We start from the raw sequence: 18,215 nt of genomic DNA, 5'->3' as shown, positions 1-18,215 counted from the left end.
AACGTGCCACTGATCTGCGACCCTGCGAAATGTGGAACAAGGAGGAAGCAGCCATATCACTACATCTAGGAGTGTCAAAGACTAAACAAAATTCTCTTTTAAAGTTAGGGAAGTTGTAAGTGAGGTCAGGTTTCAGCTCCCAGATTGGTGAAGCCCAGGCCAGGGCGTCCCCGGTGAGTAGGGAAAAAACATAAGTGACCTTGGTACGATCCGTGGGGAAGCGAGAGGGTGACAGTCGAATTGTATCTCGCACTGATTTAAAAACCCACGGCATCCTAGCGGGTCCCCCGCGTATTTACTGGGCGTAGGGATACGCAACTCCGAAGAACCTGTTCCTTCACGGGAGACAGTGGGAGGGATAACGGAACTGGAGACATTAAGCTGGGGAATCTGAGAGGTTAAGGTAGCAACCTGTTGGTTAAGAGCGGTAACTTGGTTGTCCAAAAAGGTAAAGTGTTTGGCGATAGTGATTAGGGTATCTTCCCCCTCAGGGGGGTCTGGGTCTGATGGGCTCTGCATAATGTAACGCTTGGCCTGCCCACAAGCCAGACGAATCCCCGGGACTGAGGTGGAAAGGAGTAATACCACACACCTAGCAGTAAACGGGGGCACGGCCGGAGTGTGGAAGTAGCGTAGGTGGTCCTGGTAACAAAAATAGAATGAGTACCGTACTTGCCAGTTCCAGCGTAGAAAGGTAAAGTCCGTAAGCCAATGGTCGTGGGATGGAGAGAGCAGCGTAGTAGTGTCCGTAAGCCTGGGTCGTGGAGTGGAGAGAGCAGCGTAGTAGAGTGCCCGTAACCCGTGTCCAAGGGATATAGAAGTCTGCAGAGAAGTGATGTCCAAAGCCAAATCCTAGGGTTCCAGAGAGCAGCGTAGTAGAAGTCCAAAGCCAAAGGTCGATATCCAGGGAGGTCAGCAGTATATCCAGGGACAGGAAAAGGAACTGAAAGACAAAAGGGGCCAGGCAACAGCAGACAGCACCAAGGTACATAAGCTATGCAGAGCAAAGAGGAAATGGTGAGGGAAGACTAAATAGGGGGCTGGGACCTATCAGGGAAAGGGGAGGAACGGAGGAGTGGCCCGAGGGATGACCTTATAGGGGAGAAGTGTCTGGCAGGCTGGGGCCAATCGGAGCAAGGGGAGGGATGGAGGAGCGGCCCGATGGAGGACCTGATAGGGGAGAGGTGCCTGGGCAGCTGGGACCTGTCAGAGCAAGGGGAGGAGCGGAGGAACAGCCCGGGAAGAGCCTAATAAGAGAGAAGGGCCTGGGGGGCGGACCTGATGGAGCAGGGGCAGGGAAGCGCGTAAGTCAAGCGCCCGGCGCCAGCAAATTGAAGCCTGGGTCCGAGCGCGCCCGTAGGGGTGACGCGCGCGACCCGGAAGTGTGGGAGCAGCCGTGGAGGGGACCGCACGGAGTGAGGCACTCCGCCGGGGAGCCTGGGCAGCACGGAGCAAAGGTAAGGAGGCGCTGGAAGCGGGTGTACCCGCAGCGCGGATCCTTACATTACTGTAACCTCCTGCTGTCCGGTCTTCCTGCCTCCCACCTGTCTCCCCTACAATCTATCCTAAACGCTGCTGCCAAAATCACTCTACTCTTTCCTAAATCTGTCTCAGCGTCTCCCCTGCTGAAATTCCTCTTGTGGCTTCCCATCAAATCTCGTATCACACACTCAATTCTCCTCCTCACTTTTAAAGCTTTACACTTTCTCAGCACATCTACTGGGAGTCTTGCCTCCCGCCCAACATGAGGAAGTATGGGGAGAATCCATTGGACTCATGGCGGGTACAGTTGTACGCGTGTACCAAAGCCTCAACGTGTCGACTCCATTCCGTTTTCTGTGCACCCTTCAGGGTTCCGAGCATGTCCAACAAGGTCTTGTTGAATCGTTCTGGCAAAGCGTCTCCTTCGGGGTGGTACGGAGTCGTCCGTGATTTGGCAATGTTCAGCATTTTGAGTAATTCTCGGATCAGAGTGCTCTCAAAATCTCGCCCTTGGTCTGAGTGTAGTCGGTTTGGAAGACCGTAGTGAACAAAGTACTTCTCCCATAGTATTTTTGCGACTGTGATGGCCTTCTGGTCTTTCGTGGGGAAGGCCTGAGCATACCGGGTGTAATGGTCCGTGATGGCCAGCACGTTACAGATTCCTCTGGTATCGGGTTCAATACACAAAAAGTCCATACACACCAGGTCCATCGGACCAGAACTCTTGAGATGGGCCATGGGTGCTGCTCTGGTAGGCAAAGTCTTGCGTTGGACACACCGGGAACAACGGCGGCAGTGTTGTTCCACCGCTTCCCGCATCTTGGGCCAGAAGAAACGGTTTTCTCTACACATGCTCATCATGTAGAGACTTCAACACCATATATCTCAAGTTTTGGGGTAGTTGTCGCCTATCAGGGTGGTTGTGATATTGGACTACCCTATAGAGCAAGAAATTGTCTATCTCGAACTTGTCCACCTCACGCATTAGCAACGCGATCAGGTCTCGGGGAGCACTTTTCAGTAGAGCTGTATTCTTTCTTTGAACAGCTTGCCGAATGATGCTGATTACTGGATCTCTCATTTGATAGTCCACTAAGTCTTTCCATCTTATGACTTTGTCATGGGTTATGTTCATTCCCTAGGGATCGCAGTAGGCGGCTGGGATAGCCTGCGACTGGCATCCTAACGAATCTGCAACTCGTAGTCCATAGAAGGCCACCTGATCATTGATGAAGGCCGCTATGCTACACATTGCTCGCATTCCGGGCCCGGGGATCTCTTCCCATTCATCATCATCGGGAGTAGCACTTAATCCTGGTCGTCGTGATAGAGCGTCAGCTCCAATGTTCAAAGGCCCCGGCTTGTACTTCAGAAAGAATCTGTAGTTACATAGGGTTGCCATCCATCGGTGCCCTGCTGCCTCCAACTTGGCTGAAGTATTGATGTACTTGAGGGGATTGTTATCCGTCCTTACCTCAAACGTAACACCATAGAGGTAATCATGAAGTTTCTCTGTGATCGCCCATTTGAGAGCCAGGAACTCTAGCTTGTGTACAGGGTATTTCTGTTCACTGGGTGTCAGACTGCGGCTGATGTAGGCTACAGGCCGAAGACCCTCGGGGTGCTTCTGATGCAAGACAGCGCCCAGTCCATTGAGACTGGCATCCACATGCAGAACGAATGGTTGTTCTCTTGCTGGTCAATGGTGTAGTGCTTGCTGATGAGGCGGGCTCCCGCCAGACCAGGTAATGTCCTTACTGCGCTGCAGACTGTAAACATGGATACATCGGCAGGTACCCTGTCTACGGCGACTACGTGTCGCAAGAGCTCTCCTAGGTTTTCGGCCCAGTCGGCCACTTGTTGGGGCGTGAGCGCAGACATGCTGACTGATAGGATACTACGTGAATTACTGAGTAGGGCACCCCAGGGCTGAATCTCAGCAGCGCCTCCAAATGTAACGGGTATTCCCTGTGAATACAGACGCTACTACCTGCTGTGTATACCTGTGTGGCTCTCAGGGGCCTAAGCCTCCGCTCGGGGAGCCTGGGGTACAAACATATAATACAATCTCGTGGTGCAACGCCTCCACCTGTGATGGCTCCCACCAGAGGGGGAGTTGTTCCTCGCAGGACAAATATATATATATCACTCCACACACAGCATGTAAAATAACCAATGACTTTACTGGCGCAAACGTACTTATTCATATATAAACAGGTGTCCCTCTCTAGAGGAGACACTAACTACTTCGTCTCGCTGGACGCTCCCACCTCCACCGGGTGATCCCACCCCGTGTCCAGTACCCACACTCAATGTTCCCACCTCCCAAGGGAGATATGTATGTGTGACTGCGCAGCCACTATGTCCTGTATGAATATGTGGTATAGTTGGTGCACTTGTTGACGGTTACCTGCCGAGCACTCCAGTGCCAAGGCCTGCCAAGGAATTTCACAAAGGATCAGATGATGGTTGAATACAGGAACTACCGTCCGGGGCGATCCCACTCGGATGGCTGCTGCAGCGGTGGTCTGAGCCCAAACCTTTGGATGGACGTGCAGCGTCCGCTGTGTCCCTAACTGACTCTGGATAGTAAGGGGCAGGTTCCCTAACCTGGGGCCTGTCCCTGAAACACTCAAAGCTTCTGGTGGCTCAGGACTATCTGGGGCCTAGGGGGCTGCTGGCCTAGTGCAGGGAGTCACTGACTCCTGCACCCTACCTCCTTCCCCTAGCTGCTCCTGACGTCGACTGACGTGCTCCAAACCCCGCGAAAAGTATCTATTCTCCTCTGCAGGGAGATGCTGTAGCCCTATTGGCTCCCTGGGGTATGTGGTGCGCTCCTGAGGCTCATGGGATATGTAGTCCCTGCTGTAAGCCCTCTCCTGATTGGCTATGCCGTTCGCGTGATCACTGCGCATGCGCGAGCTTCAGGGGGCCTCCCGTCTCCTCGGTTCTCACTGCGCATGCGCAATGCAACGGACAATGGCGGCGCCCTGCAACGGGAGCCGCCGGGAGCTTCGCAATGGGACCGCTGCCCTGGCAACCAGCCGCACGCGTTCCCGGCAACCACACACACACCTATCCACCCCCACTCCAGCGATCGACCGACGGGTCCGCCATGGGGCTCGGTGGCACCCGCGATCGCCCGCCAGGTGAGGGGGGGGGGGCGACAGACAGAGGGGGACCTGGCTACATATGTGTAGCAGCAGTTTGTGTGAGTGTAGAGCTGATGTGTGTGTGTGTGTGTGTGTGTATAGAGCTCCAGTGTGTGTATGTGTGTGTGTGTCAGTAGCAGTGTTTATGGGTGTAGCATGTGTGTGTGGCAGCAGAGTTTGTGTGTGTGTTGAGCTGCTGCTGTGTGTGTAGAGGTGCTGTGTTGTGTGTCTAGAGTTCCAGTGTGTGTGTGTGTGTGTGTGTGTGTGTAGAGGCAAAATGTTGTGTGTGGTGTGCTGTTTTGTGTGTTTGTGTGTAGCAGCAGTTTGTGTGTGAGCTGGTGTGTGTGTGTGTGTACACAGAGGGGGCGGCAGTGTGTGTATATAGATATCTGCAGTGTAAGCGTATATAGAGGTGGTTTCATGTATTTACCATTTTATTTGAATAAAAAAATCTATTTAACTATACAAAAGTGTCTATTATTTATGAAATAAGTGTCCAGGAGTCAGGGAGCGCAGACACCAGGATGAACATATGAGGAGAAAAAATATCTTGTGTGATTCACCTGAGATTCAGTCCCATTGGAGAAGTGGCCTGGAATATTTTGCTGTGTGTTTGCAATTAAGAAAGATTAGTTTTGTTATCCCAGTTTTCCAAGAAGCTTGCTGTGCCCGCAGTGTGACGCAGTCACGTGATGCGGAAGACTGGTGGAGAGAATCTAACCCGGAAGTCCTGCGGTGGCTGACAGTGGAGGAAGCGCCGGCGCAGCCTGACCCCCCTGCAGCAGCCACTACGCATACAGGTTATCTCTCCCACAACGGACACAGACTAAGCTCTATTTCCATTGCCTGATTTCTGGGGCTTGTCTGTAAGTTCCCACTGCATCCGTGTGCCCCCTGATGTTCAGCAACTAAACCTTTTTTTGCCATTTTCTACACCTGTGTGGCTATTCTTAATTTCAACCACTGTGTCATGTGTACATCTTATTTTGCTCCATCCTCCCATCCCATGGGATTATAGCAGTGGCTATCTGTATTCATCTGTTTTATCCACTGTATAAGTTCCCAGTCCCAGTTGCATCATTTCCCTATCATACAGGATTGCACTATCATCTGTGTTATTGTTTTTTCTCCTCATATGTTCATCCTGGTGTCTGCGCTCCCTGACTCCTGGACACTGCAACTATATAAGGATCTATAAGGAAGATCCACTGAAGGTCGAGCTGCAATCTGACACTGGTCGTATATTATTTTATCTTTATTATCTATTTCATATTCTGCATTTACTATACTGTATTATTTCCTCCCATCTGGAACACCCGCAGGAGCGCCTGGTGATTTCTGTGTTCTTGCATTTATGAAATAAGCCTACATTTAGCGTATACTGTAATAGTAATAATCCCCCAGAACAGGGCATTACTGGCCAATAATGCCCTTGCTGGGTTAAAGTCCCTCGGCTTCGCTTCGGGCCTTCAACTCTTCCAGCCAGGGCATTATTGGCCAGTAATGCCCTGTTCTTCAGGGATTATTACTTAAATAATGGCCTTCCGGGCACACACTTTCCCAATGCAGGTCATCTTATAGAACTGAACTCTCTCTGGGTTCCATGGCCTTACCCAGATTTACCCTACAGTATACAATAGTCCAGAATAATGTGATTTATACGAATCCTTTACATAGCCCTTACAAACTCTAGTTTTAATCCCTAAAGCTTCATATCTGGTGCCAAACTACCTATTATTCTATATCTCACAGATATTATACTCCTATATTTTTAAAAGTGTGAGGATGAAAAACAAAGTACAATGGAAAAACCAACATATATATTACAAAAAGGAAGAATTTATATGTGGTTTAGATAAGGAAACAGAAAACAGTTTTGTGTGCGTTTCCTAGGTACACAAATCAGTCCTGATTAGGATCTCAGATCCTGCTTCTCTGGTTCTAACCTAACCAAATGTGGGATATTGTGTAGTTAACACAGCACAGTGATGTGTTGCAGGCACACCTGACAGAAAAAAGCATTAACCCCGTAGTTGAACGCAATTTCCACAAAATTTGTGTCAACAGAATTGGCCGAACAGTTTTGTTAGAAAAGTGAAAAGCAAATTTGCATAATAAAAACCGTGTGCAATTTGGAGCCGTTGTAAAATGATGTAATTTATTTACCTGAACTAAACTCGTTCCTCAGCCAGTCCAGTTCCTTCACCTTCACTTCACCTCCTATGTTCAAGAAATCAGAAAAGATGTCAGTCAAGTTCCCTGACAAAGGCCCAGATTTTGAGACATGCGAGTGGGTCACGAGGAGGCTTAAATCAGCGCCAACAGGGGTCATGTGGCAAAGTCTCCCGGCTGCACCACATTTATACAAGAAAATCCTATTGGTTTCAATGGGAATGTGTTTCCTGGATAACTTTGGTGTAGATGTTTTCCCCCAGTTTGAAGCCGGGAGACTTTTATTAATGATCCCCCAATTGTGTTTCTTACTTTCCTTAGAAAAGACATTAAGGAACTATAGAGAGTGCAGAGAAGAGCCACCAAATTAATAAAGGGGATGGACAATCTAACTTATGAGAGGCTAGCTAAATTAGATTTATTTACATTAGAAAAGAGGCATCTAAGATATGATAACTATATACAAATATATTCGGAGACAGTACAGAGAGCTTTCAAAAGAACTGTTCATCCCACGGGCAGTACAAAGGACATGGAGTCTTCACTTAAGGTTGGAGGAAAGGAAATTTCACAAGCAACAAAGTAAAGGGTTCTTTACCGCAAGGGCAGTTACAATGTGGAATTAATTACCCATGGAGATTGTGATGGCAGATACAATAGATCTGTTCAATAAAAGGTTGGACATCTTTTTAGAAAGGAAAGGTATACAGGGATATACCAAATAAGTAATGTTACTTATAAACCAACACAAAGGATGTTGATCCAGGGAGTAATCTGATTGCTAATTATTGGAATCATGAAGGAATTTATTTTTCCCCTTAAGAGATTTCATTGGATGATATTTCACTGGGGTTTTTTGTTTGCCTTCCTCTGGATCAATATACTGTAAGAATGGATATAGGATAAAGTATCTGTCATCTAAATTTTGCATAGGTTGAACTTGCTGGATGTATTGTAAGGAATCGGGGAGCGCGTGCCTACCGGCGCACTCCCTCCTTACCTGATGTCTCGCACAACCCTGCTGTCCTTACAGTGCGCGCTCCCGCAGGAGCTTTTCTGACGTTGGAGTCTGGCTCCGCCTCCCGCTTGCGACACGCATCAACGTCGCGCGGCGCGCACACGTGATACGTGTGCACCGCTCCCAAGCTGCGTGTCAACACTCCTTATTATGCCCACCTGTCTCCTGTGTCTGTCTCCCTATCAGCGCCTCAGCTCCGCCCCCTCTCTCATTGGTCATGCTCTCCCATATATGCTCAGCTGTGCCACTTGCACTTTGGCTGAGCATAGTTCCAGTTAGCGCTGTTCTCCCACTTCCTGGTTCATTGTTTTGCCTCCTAGCTCCTTGTTTCAGATTGACCTCCTGTGTACCTACCCGGCTATTACTTTGGACTCCGCACTTCTGGCTTACCGCCCCGGCTTACCTCTGACCTTCCGCATCTCTCCAATCCTGCTCTTCGCTCCTACTGGCTCCAACCCCTGACCACGGCTAAACAGACACTGACCATTCTACCGGCTCCTACATCAGACCTCGGCAAGTACCTAACCATTCTACCCTCTCCAATCCTGACCCGGCTGCCTGACCATCCGCACTCCAGACGTGCCCCCGTGGCTGTGGGTGGCGTTTATACCCATTCCCACCTCAGTACCAGGGTCCCGCCTTGTTTGTGGTGAGCACAGCGTTCCACGTATATCTTTTTTCAACCTCATCTACTATTTAACGATGTAACTATGAAACAAATTAAAATGTTAAAAATGCTCTGAGCTTTATTTTATGCTAATTTCCTTGTTATCGTTGAAAAATCTATTGTCCACGCAACGTCAGAATTAATGTGAAGAATTGATAGCCCATTTAGCCTCTCGAGATATTGTAGATCTGTTAAAATTCTTCACTCTCCTTCATAACTCTAAAACTTCTTTCCGCAGAAGCAACAGAAGTGGGTATACTCCAAAAAAAAGTGCTACAGACAAATTTGGAAACCACTCAATCAAATTAGTTTCCAATATGTTCTGTAGCAAATTCGCTGGAGTTGGTTCTGAATTAAAGATTGTTCTGTGAATTTTCTTCATAAAAACATGTTCATCGCATACTTCGTGTGAAATTTCTTTAGCATATTTCTGTTGTAACTTTTGTGCGGAGGCCTTTATTTGTCCGTCAGTTAAATCCTTCAAAGTCACAGGATTACAAATAAGTTGCAGATTTCGCGCAAGGACTTAAAACGCGATGTCAATCCAGATAAAACCGAACCAATAATAATAACAAAAAAAAAAAAGAAGTTAATTCTCTAATGTTTTTCGGCGTCGGACTGTTTTAATGCTGCGGGTTGTTTGAAAGTCTATTGGAATTTCCTGCAATTTGCTTTGACTTTGAAAGTATTTTATTCCATTCCTCACAGATTTGTCTAATTTTTGAAATAAGGCTGTGTACGTTTTTCATCTCGACATCCAGAGTCGCATTATGAGCTTCAATGAATACATTTGTTTGTCGCAGTAAGGTTACAATTTCAATCCATATCGTTGATAAAAGAATGTATAATAATAATTTGAATGTATCCAAATATTGATTAATAGACTGTAATTCTACACGTGCACATGGATTTGTGGTTGAAGGTTTAGAAATTCTGCCTCATCTACAGCAGCCCAAATAGCGGATAAATGTTTTTCAGCTGGTTTAACTGCATCGATTCGTGCAGACCATCTTGTTTTCGATATGGCATGGTGTGAAACAGTTACGTGTTTCTTTAAACTCTCACATCTCTGGGGACTGCATTTGCTGAATTCTTCCAAAGTATAATATCACCTCCTTGCATGTTATGTTTCAACACTGTCCACTCCTACAAGATTCAAAGTGTGGTTTCCGCAGCTTCAAAAAACGCAATTAGGATTACGTAGCACCGCTATCATCTGCTTACTCAATACATACATTTTAATCAAATTCCATTCTTTTTTGTTAGAAGTTCTAGAATCCGTAAACCGTGGGTGTCTGACAAAAAACAAAAGTCACATTTTTTCACGCTTACAATACTTACCCACTATACACAGTGTGATGGGTAAGTAATACGAGAATGCCTGTCACTATTCTCAGTTAACACAACAAAGCCCCACCGATTTGATAATAAAATAAACATTTTGCGTCAGCCGATAAGCGATCATCTCTATCTTCTTCCCTATCTCTACATAGTCCATCCCTCCCTCCCCTTTAACTGCTGATCGGTGCTTATTTGCGCCACGGTTATTGTGTTCTATATATTATAATAAGTATATAGAACACAACACTTTTAAAATACATTTTGAGGACCCCTCTGAGCCCAAGCCAAATGGCCCTGCCGGCCCCCCTCTATCTGGCACCGGCTACAGGTGCCAGGTCTGTGTGACTTGTAACAGCCTTATCCTGGGATCCAAGTTTACACATCCGTCCTCAGGCAAAATGTATAGCATTTACCTTTGTCGTATACATAATTAAATGTCAGTGCGGATTGTACTGGGTGTGTGTGTGTCTGTATGTGTGTGTGTCTGTATGTGTGTGTGTGTATGTATGTCTCTGAGTGTGTGTGTGTGTGTGTGTGTGTGTGTATGTCTGTGTGTGTGGTCTGTGTGTGTGTGTGTGTGTGTGTGTGTGTGTGTGTGTGTGTGTATATATATACATGTAGAGGTATCAGTACCGTGTTAGCCGAGCTTCAATAATCAAAAAATAAATAGATGATACCGTTCTGTGGCTAACGAAATGCTTTTATTTGTGCGAGCTTTCGAGATACACTGATCTCTTCTTCCGGCGATGTTACAATGAATGAAGCAAGGATAACTTGAAAACAGTTCTCTAGCCATAAAACACATCCACACCGGGGGAAGGACAAGCACAGATAACATTCCAAGAGACACTGTTTTCAAGTTATCCTTGCTTCATTCATTGTAACATCGCCGGAAGAAGAGATCAGTGTATCTCGAAAGCTCGCACAAATAAAAGCATTTCGTTAGCCACAGAACGGTATCATCTATTTATTTTTTGATTATATATATATATATATATATATATCTGTGTGCGTGCCTGTATGTGCCAGTGTGCGCGCGTGTGCCTCTGTGTCCGCGCTCACGCAAAATGTATAGCATTTACCTTTGTCGTATACATGATTAAATGTCAATGCGGATTGTACTGGGTGTGTGTGTGTGTGTGTATACACACACATACACACAGGTTTATAAACGTACCATGGTCTCAAATTCAGGCTTTTACATTGGAAAGATATCTCCGAATAAGTTGAATTGATTTTTATTAAACATGGCAGGGTCAAGGAGGTTGAAGCAAGTAATGTGTTCTGCCTTAAACATGCACAGAATGGTCAACAATCAGCATATGCCTAAAATATCAAGCCGACAGTGCTGTTGCTATGGCAGAGCACTATTCCCTGTGCTCTCGACTTAGCAAATGTGACAGTCAGAGACACTTTCAATGCAGCAGAAGGTTAGAACGTGTTTTTTTCCAAGCATGATGGGGTTAACCTCTGCTAACTGTAGCTTCTACCTGTAGGTGCAACTAATTAACCTGAGCAGGCAATAAAAGGAGAATACAGCCAGTGTCTCACACAGAGGCTGAGAGAAGGCTGTCACTCTGAGAATACAGCCAGTGTCTCACACAGAGCGCCGAGAGAAGGCTGTCACCCTGAGAATACAGCCAGTGTCTCACACAGAGGCTGAGAGAAGGCTGCCACCCTGAGAATACAGCCTGTGTCCCACACAGAGGCTGAGAGAAGGCTGTCACCCTGAGAATACAGCCCGTGTCTCACACAGAGGCTGAGAGAAGGCTGTCACCCTGAGAATACAGCCCGTGTCCCACACAGAGGCTGAGAGACGGCTGTCACCCTGAGAATACAGCCAGTGTCTCACACAGAGGCTGAGAGACGGCTGTCACCCTGAATACAGCCAGTGTCTCACACAGAGCGCTGAGAGAAGGCTGTCACCCTGAGAATACAGCCATTGTCTCACACAGAGGCTGAGAAAAGGCGGTCACCCTGAGAATACAGCCAGTGTCTCACACACAGGCAGAGAGAAGGCCGTCACCCTGAGAATACAGCCAGTGTCTCACACAGAGGCTGTCAGAAGGCTGTCACCCTGAGAATACAGCCAGTGCCTCACACACAGGCTGAGAGAAGGCTGCCACCCTGAGAATACAGCCAGTGTCTCACACAGAGGCTGAGAGAAGGCTGTCACCCTGAGAATACAGCCAGTGTCTCACACACAGGCTGAGAGAAGGCTGTCACCCTGAGAATACAGCCAGTGCCTCACACAGAGGCTGAAAGAAGGCTGCCACCCTGAGAATACAGCCAGAGCCTCACACAGAGGCTGAGAGAAGGCTGCCACCCTGAGAATACAGCCAGTGCCTCACACAGAGGCTGAGAGAAGGCTGCCACCCTGAGAATACAGCCAGTGCCTCACACAGAGGCTGAGAGAAGGCTGCCACCCTGAGAATACAGCCAGTGCCTCACACAGAGGCTGAGAGAAGGCTGCCACCCTGAGAATACAGCCAGTGCCTCACACAGAGGCTGAGAGAAGGCTGTCAGCCTGAGAATACAGCCAGTCTCACACACAGAGCGCTGAGAGAAGGCTGTCAGCCTCAAGTCCTGAGACACAGCAGATCTACCTTGGAAAGGACTGCACTGATTGCATTACTATACCTGTGTAGCGGGGTACCGCCTGGCTACTATTCTACCCAATCGGCTGGGAGTAAACCCTGGTATTCACAGGCTTGCCAGTAGTTATCATGGGGTTTTCCCTTCAGTACTGCACTTGAGTAACAGCAGAGGGTGGCACATCCTGTTGTAGCTGGGACAACGGGGTGCCCGCCTTCTGGCTGTACTTAAGGGCAGGACAATCCCTAAATTTAGGTTGTTCCTTCCATCTGAAGGCAGGTCACACGACTGGGAGCCTGAGATTGGGGCCTACTCATGTGCTCTTCCATGCGGGGAGGAGTGAGTGTGATCATACCTCTGCCTCCGATAGGGAGGCGGGGAAGAGTTAGGACAGCTGCGGGTGCCCTTGGCCTGTAGTGGCGGTCCAGGGACCATCTCCAGTGATAGCTGCGAGTAAAGAGACTGTAACCGGCAGAAGACTGCTGAGTAGCTCTGTATTACTGCAAAGACTGTAGTAATAAACCGTTCCTGCTTGTAATATACCTCCAGCCTGGTGTGTGATCTAACTGGGGGGGAGAGGTAATCGGTTCTACTGTGGGAGATCATCTCCATATCCCTGGAGCCTACGGCAGATGGAGGCGCTGCACTGCTAAGTATTATCTGGAGTATGGACCCCAGAAGCCTGATTCTGTGTCCTAAAGTCATTGCGGACGACTCAGACCTCTTGTTACCAGCAGGTATGCACCACACACACCCTGTAATGGCCCCTATCTGCGATTGGGGGTGGGGTGGGGGGGAAACACCGTTACACCTGTGAGGGTAACGTCTACCCAGTTAACTGCTGCTACACTTTATGTTTGATTAGCTGGCCAGTGATGGGTAGTTAGTGAAGTTATTTTGTTTAGTTAGCCTCTTGGGTGGAGTAGGTTTAATTTTTTTTACTTTGCCTTAAAGGGACAGTGTACCCACAAGTGACGTTTATTTTAAGTCTGTGGACAAAATAAACAACCGTGAATTACACTCCTGCTGCAAATGGTGTCTGTTTCTTACTGACCATCTGTCATCTTACCCCACAAAGCTATACTATTACTTTAAGAATGAAACGCAGTCAACAAAATGTCTGCGTTTATGCCTTCACAAAATGGAAAGATAAGTGGCTACGGTGATATATCCTGAACTGCCGTATTTATTCATGTAGTATAAGCATCATCCTGGTATCTATATGACAACGGTAGGACAACTAAATCCTATTGTGAAACAGATGCCTGTGAGCTTAAATACCGTGGCTACATAATAAGATACATTCACAGCTCTGCCTGAGTCATGTCACTTTAAATCGTGGGTAGCCAACTCCGGTCCTCAAGAGCCACCAACAGGTCAGGCTTTAAGGATATACCTGCTTCAGCACAGGTGTCTCAATCAGTGTCTCAACCTGTGCTGAAGTAGGGATATCCTACAAACCTGACCTGTTGGTGGCTATGAGGACGGGAGTTGGGCTGGGTGGCCCAGTATGAAAAAATAAAGCACTGATGTGGGGAGCACAGCTGGAAGAATATGTACAGAAATTGGGATAAAGGGTGAAGACTCGGGTAACATGTACCTGGGGTAAAAATGATTGGCTAGTGCAGTATATGGCAGTCACCTTAACAAGGGATATATTTGTCTAGCCACTTTGCCATCAATTACAATTTCCTTACTTCCAATCATTTGACAAGTGACTACAAATCTTGTTGTAGCATTCCAGTGGCGCGCACACACACACACACACACACACACACACACACACACACACACACACACACACACACACACACACACACACACACACACACACACACACCTCCCCTATCTGTTTTTGACGTTCTATCGAAATATCTCGTCGGTTTAGTCACAGTAATAAAATGCTTCTCAAATGCACTCGCAGGATTTCTCAGTCTTATCGCCTCATCAATTCATATTAACACAACATTTAAATGCGTAATCTTAAAAACAGTTTCTTCCCATGTTTTCACTATCTAATATGTGTATAGATATACATTTAATGATTGAGTCTATAAATATATACACGTATATGACACACCGGCCCCTATTTACTAAACCATGCAACACCATAAGACACCGTTCAGCTTTGTAAGAGACCGGACGGCCCATCGACTTTAATGTGCTGTGTCTTCCGTGCCCTGAAAGTGTCCCATGGTAAGACTGCTTAGTAAATATGGGCTACAGCGGAATTCTTTCACTTAAGTATTGTTTTACTCGAACCCTTCTTATATACTGTGTTATACAGATATAATAATAATGACACATTACGTGTGATTCCAACCTGTTGGCTCTGTTAGGCATTTATTTAGGGCCACATTTCTCTCGCACATATCCAGCAGGTCTTCACCAACATCTAAAAATACAGAATAGTACCGGTTAGCTTTTAATGAACTCAAGTGTACAATAAACCATGTACATACAGCCGGACATGCAGACACCGCATTACAAATACATTTATTGTATTAGTATTCTTACAACTTGCCAGAACTGTGGGTCTCACGGAGCTAGGTGGCGAAAAACCAGATCGCTCGGAGCCACCTGACTTGGCTCATATGAACTTCTGATATACGGCCAAATGTCTCATTCTGCTGATTAAAGCTGCAGACCAAGCAATATCCTACAGTACATGTGGTTTATTTTGTTTTTGTTTTTTAAATAAATCAGTTCTGTACTATAGGAAATAACTTGTAGCATTTAAAAAAAAAAAAAAAACTCAATTACATTTTTAATCTATTATAATGTAACAAGCATTTTTTTGTTTCTATAGCAACCATTTACAAAGTCACATCCCCTTCCTCTTCTGAAACAGGCTCTGGCACACCCCTTTTTGAGCCTTGCCCTCTCTCTAGCAGTGCACCAATTGTATCTAGTGACTGCCTGGTCAAATGATCTTCCCCACAGAACTTTGCATCTTTGGTCCTCTTCTGCTGCACTGAGACATTTAGTGAACCCCCGAGCCAAATCTTTGCCGATCGATCACAGGAGAACGGATCGATCGGCAACTTAGATAATTACTTGCTGTAGTGCCCACGGTTATTCTAACACAAACCAGTGGCAATCGCCAAAAATACCCAGGTACATGCTGGATACATGCCTTAAATTTGCCTTAAACTAGACCCAGCATTTTTGCATTGATTAATGGCCCATCAGATTAACAGCAGGGGTCCCTGGCAGTCCCATTCAAACTGATTGGGACTGCCAGGGACCCCTGCTGTGTTAATCCTATGGGTCATTAGTCAATGCAGAAATGCCTTAAACTTGCCTTAAACTAGCCAGGTTACACCCAGCACATACCCAGAACGTAACCGGGCTAGTTTAAGGCAAGCTTTAGAATACCCGTGGTCTCATCTGTATCATTGTTTGGACTGTATTGATGCATATATTAAAGGGGAGAAAATAAAAAATGCGGCAGCTTGGACTGCTGCTTTAAGGGAGGTAACTAATGAACGAGCAGTATTTGAGCATCATACAGTAGTTAAATGCCCCTTAATCACTGGTTCATCAGCAATGACATTGTTGAAGGTCACTGCTACGCCCCATAATATGGCAGGCCATTAGCGGTTTAAATTTAATACTGTGGTTAAGCAAGTTGAAAAAGCCAAAAATGTAATTAAAAGCACACAAAGAAAAATACAAACACTTAAAAAAATCCAGATTGTAAAATGTGTCTCATATTGCATTTATTCTTATATTTTGACACACACACACACACACACACACACACACACACACACACACACACACACACACACACACACACACACACACACACACACACACACACACACACACACACACACACACACACACACACACACACACACACACACACACTTTTTCACATTCATACATTTTCTGTGTTCGTTGAAGATTTCCTTAGCATTTTTACACTAACATTTTCTAACTGCTGCAACTACATTTGTAACCCAATAGCATAAAGAAAATAAGCATTGGCTATTCTGATGCTGAGGTACAATATAAAGTTAGAATAATGTAGGAATTATAGGAATTATGCCTGTTAAAATTACTTCCTAAAATGTAGCAAGCTTGCTGGAAGGTATACAGGTATAATGTTCTAAGCAGTACTTTATCAGACCTATCAACCAGAGGTCAGAAATGTGTAAGACTTGATCAATAAAACATGAACATAAGCAAGTAATAAAATGTGAATACAGGATTTAAGCCTCGAAAACTAATAACGATTTTCCAAGAATATCTTAAATAAACTGTAGTAAAGTCCAGAAGCAACAGTCTGCATCACCAAAAAGCAGCATCAATTAGAACTGAAGGGAGGGGGGGGGGGGTAAAGTGGAGAGATTTAGATTTAAATTAGCATCCCCTCTAGAGATAGGATAAAGGAAAAGCTGGTTGGAGCATCCAGGGCAGGCACCGATGTTGCTATGATAATGTCCAATTCCCACTAGAGATGGCTGAATTTTTCAACCAGAGTTGGAATTCACAGCAAAGATTTAGGGATATTTGTAATATAACCATTGTGATGATATGTACAGAAAACTTGACAATATCGCTCAAATCTGACCCGGAACTTTCATTGGAAATATTGGTACATTTCAAAAACAAATGTAAAAAATAAGAGGCAAATTGACACATTTGCCTGTTTCTAATTTCACCTAGGTTGTTTTTACATTTATGTTGTATTCCCTCCATTTTATTGCATTATAACTAAGCATGTATATTTTATATATTTTAGTAATCTTTTATGAGGAAACCACTGGTTTACCAAAGAAAAATGTGTACTGTATATGTAGAAAGAAAGCCGAGCGCAAACAAAAACCTCAATAGTGTAGTAACTTAATGAAACATGCCAATCGATACCAAAAAACTACCCAGAAACATTTGCTTTAGATGTGCATACAATAATACAGCTGGTCCCTGTGTCGGCACCTTTTGCGTGTGGCTCCGCCCCAGGTCTAAGCATATGCATCGTCTGACGGCACCGCCAGAGGGTCGTTTCAAGAACCCCAACGCTATTAATCAGAGGATGGTAGGTGTAAGACAAAGGGTTCTTCTGACATACGCAGTATTTCTTTATAAAATGTTTTACCAGGAAGTAATACATTGAGAGTTACCTCTCATTTTCAAGTATGTCCTGGGCATAGAGTTAAGATAACAAATAATATATGGTTACAATACATAGTTACATAAGTGAACAGGGTATACATTATATATAAGACATTGCACGCTCAGTAAGAGATAATATATATTATAGGCGTATGTAACACTTACAGACCAGAATAAACTGTGAGACGGCTTTTGTTTTGAAAGAACTTAGACTGGTGGTGGATGTGAGAGACTCCGGTAGATTGTTCCAGTTTTGGGGTGCACGGTAAGAGGAGGAGCGGCCGGATACTTTGTTGAACCTTGGGACCATGAACAGCCTTTTGGAGTCAGATCTCAGGTGATAAGTGCTGCATGGGGTAGGGGTGAGGAGTTTGTTCAGATAGCTGGGTAGCTTGCCCATAAATATTTGAAGGCAAGACAGGAAAGGTGAACTTTGCGCCTAGACTCAAGTGATGACCAATCTAGTTCTTTGAGCATTTCGCAGTAATGTGTGTTGTAGTTGCATTGGAGAACAAAACGGCACATTGAATTGTAGAGAGTATCAAGTTTGCTAAGGTGGGTTTGGGGTGCCGAGCCGTATACTATGTCTCCATAGTCAATAATTGGCATTAGCATCTGCTGTGCGATACGCTTTCTGACCAGGAGACTTAGGGAGGATTTGCTC

At 45.8% G+C, this 18,215-nt stretch overlaps 1 protein-coding gene across 5 annotated transcripts in view; it reads right to left on the bottom strand.

Moving 5' to 3' along the window:
- The window catches only part of METTL22 (methyltransferase 22, Kin17 lysine), a 93,007-nt gene that overhangs the window by 26,273 nt on the left and 48,519 nt on the right, over window positions 1–18,215 (bottom strand). For 3 of the 5 annotated variants that reach the window (XM_075565303.1, XM_075565306.1, XM_075565304.1), the window contains exons 6-7: window positions 14,751–14,822; window positions 6,801–6,854 (exon numbers count right to left, since the gene is read on the bottom strand). In XM_075565303.1, coding sequence (XP_075421418.1) covers window positions 6,801–6,854; window positions 14,751–14,822 — 126 coding nt within the window. The remainder of the gene's footprint in view (window positions 1–6,800; window positions 6,855–14,750; window positions 14,823–18,215) is intronic. The other 2 variants (XM_075565308.1, XM_075565307.1) reach the window with 2 other exon arrangements.

This window comes from Ascaphus truei, chromosome 11 (assembly GCF_040206685.1).
Source record: "Ascaphus truei isolate aAscTru1 chromosome 11, aAscTru1.hap1, whole genome shotgun sequence".
NCBI classification, from domain to species: Eukaryota; Metazoa; Chordata; class Amphibia; order Anura; family Ascaphidae; genus Ascaphus; species Ascaphus truei.
The sequence above is the reverse complement of the archived record's forward strand: the minus strand, read 5'-3'. Positions and strand labels throughout refer to the sequence as shown.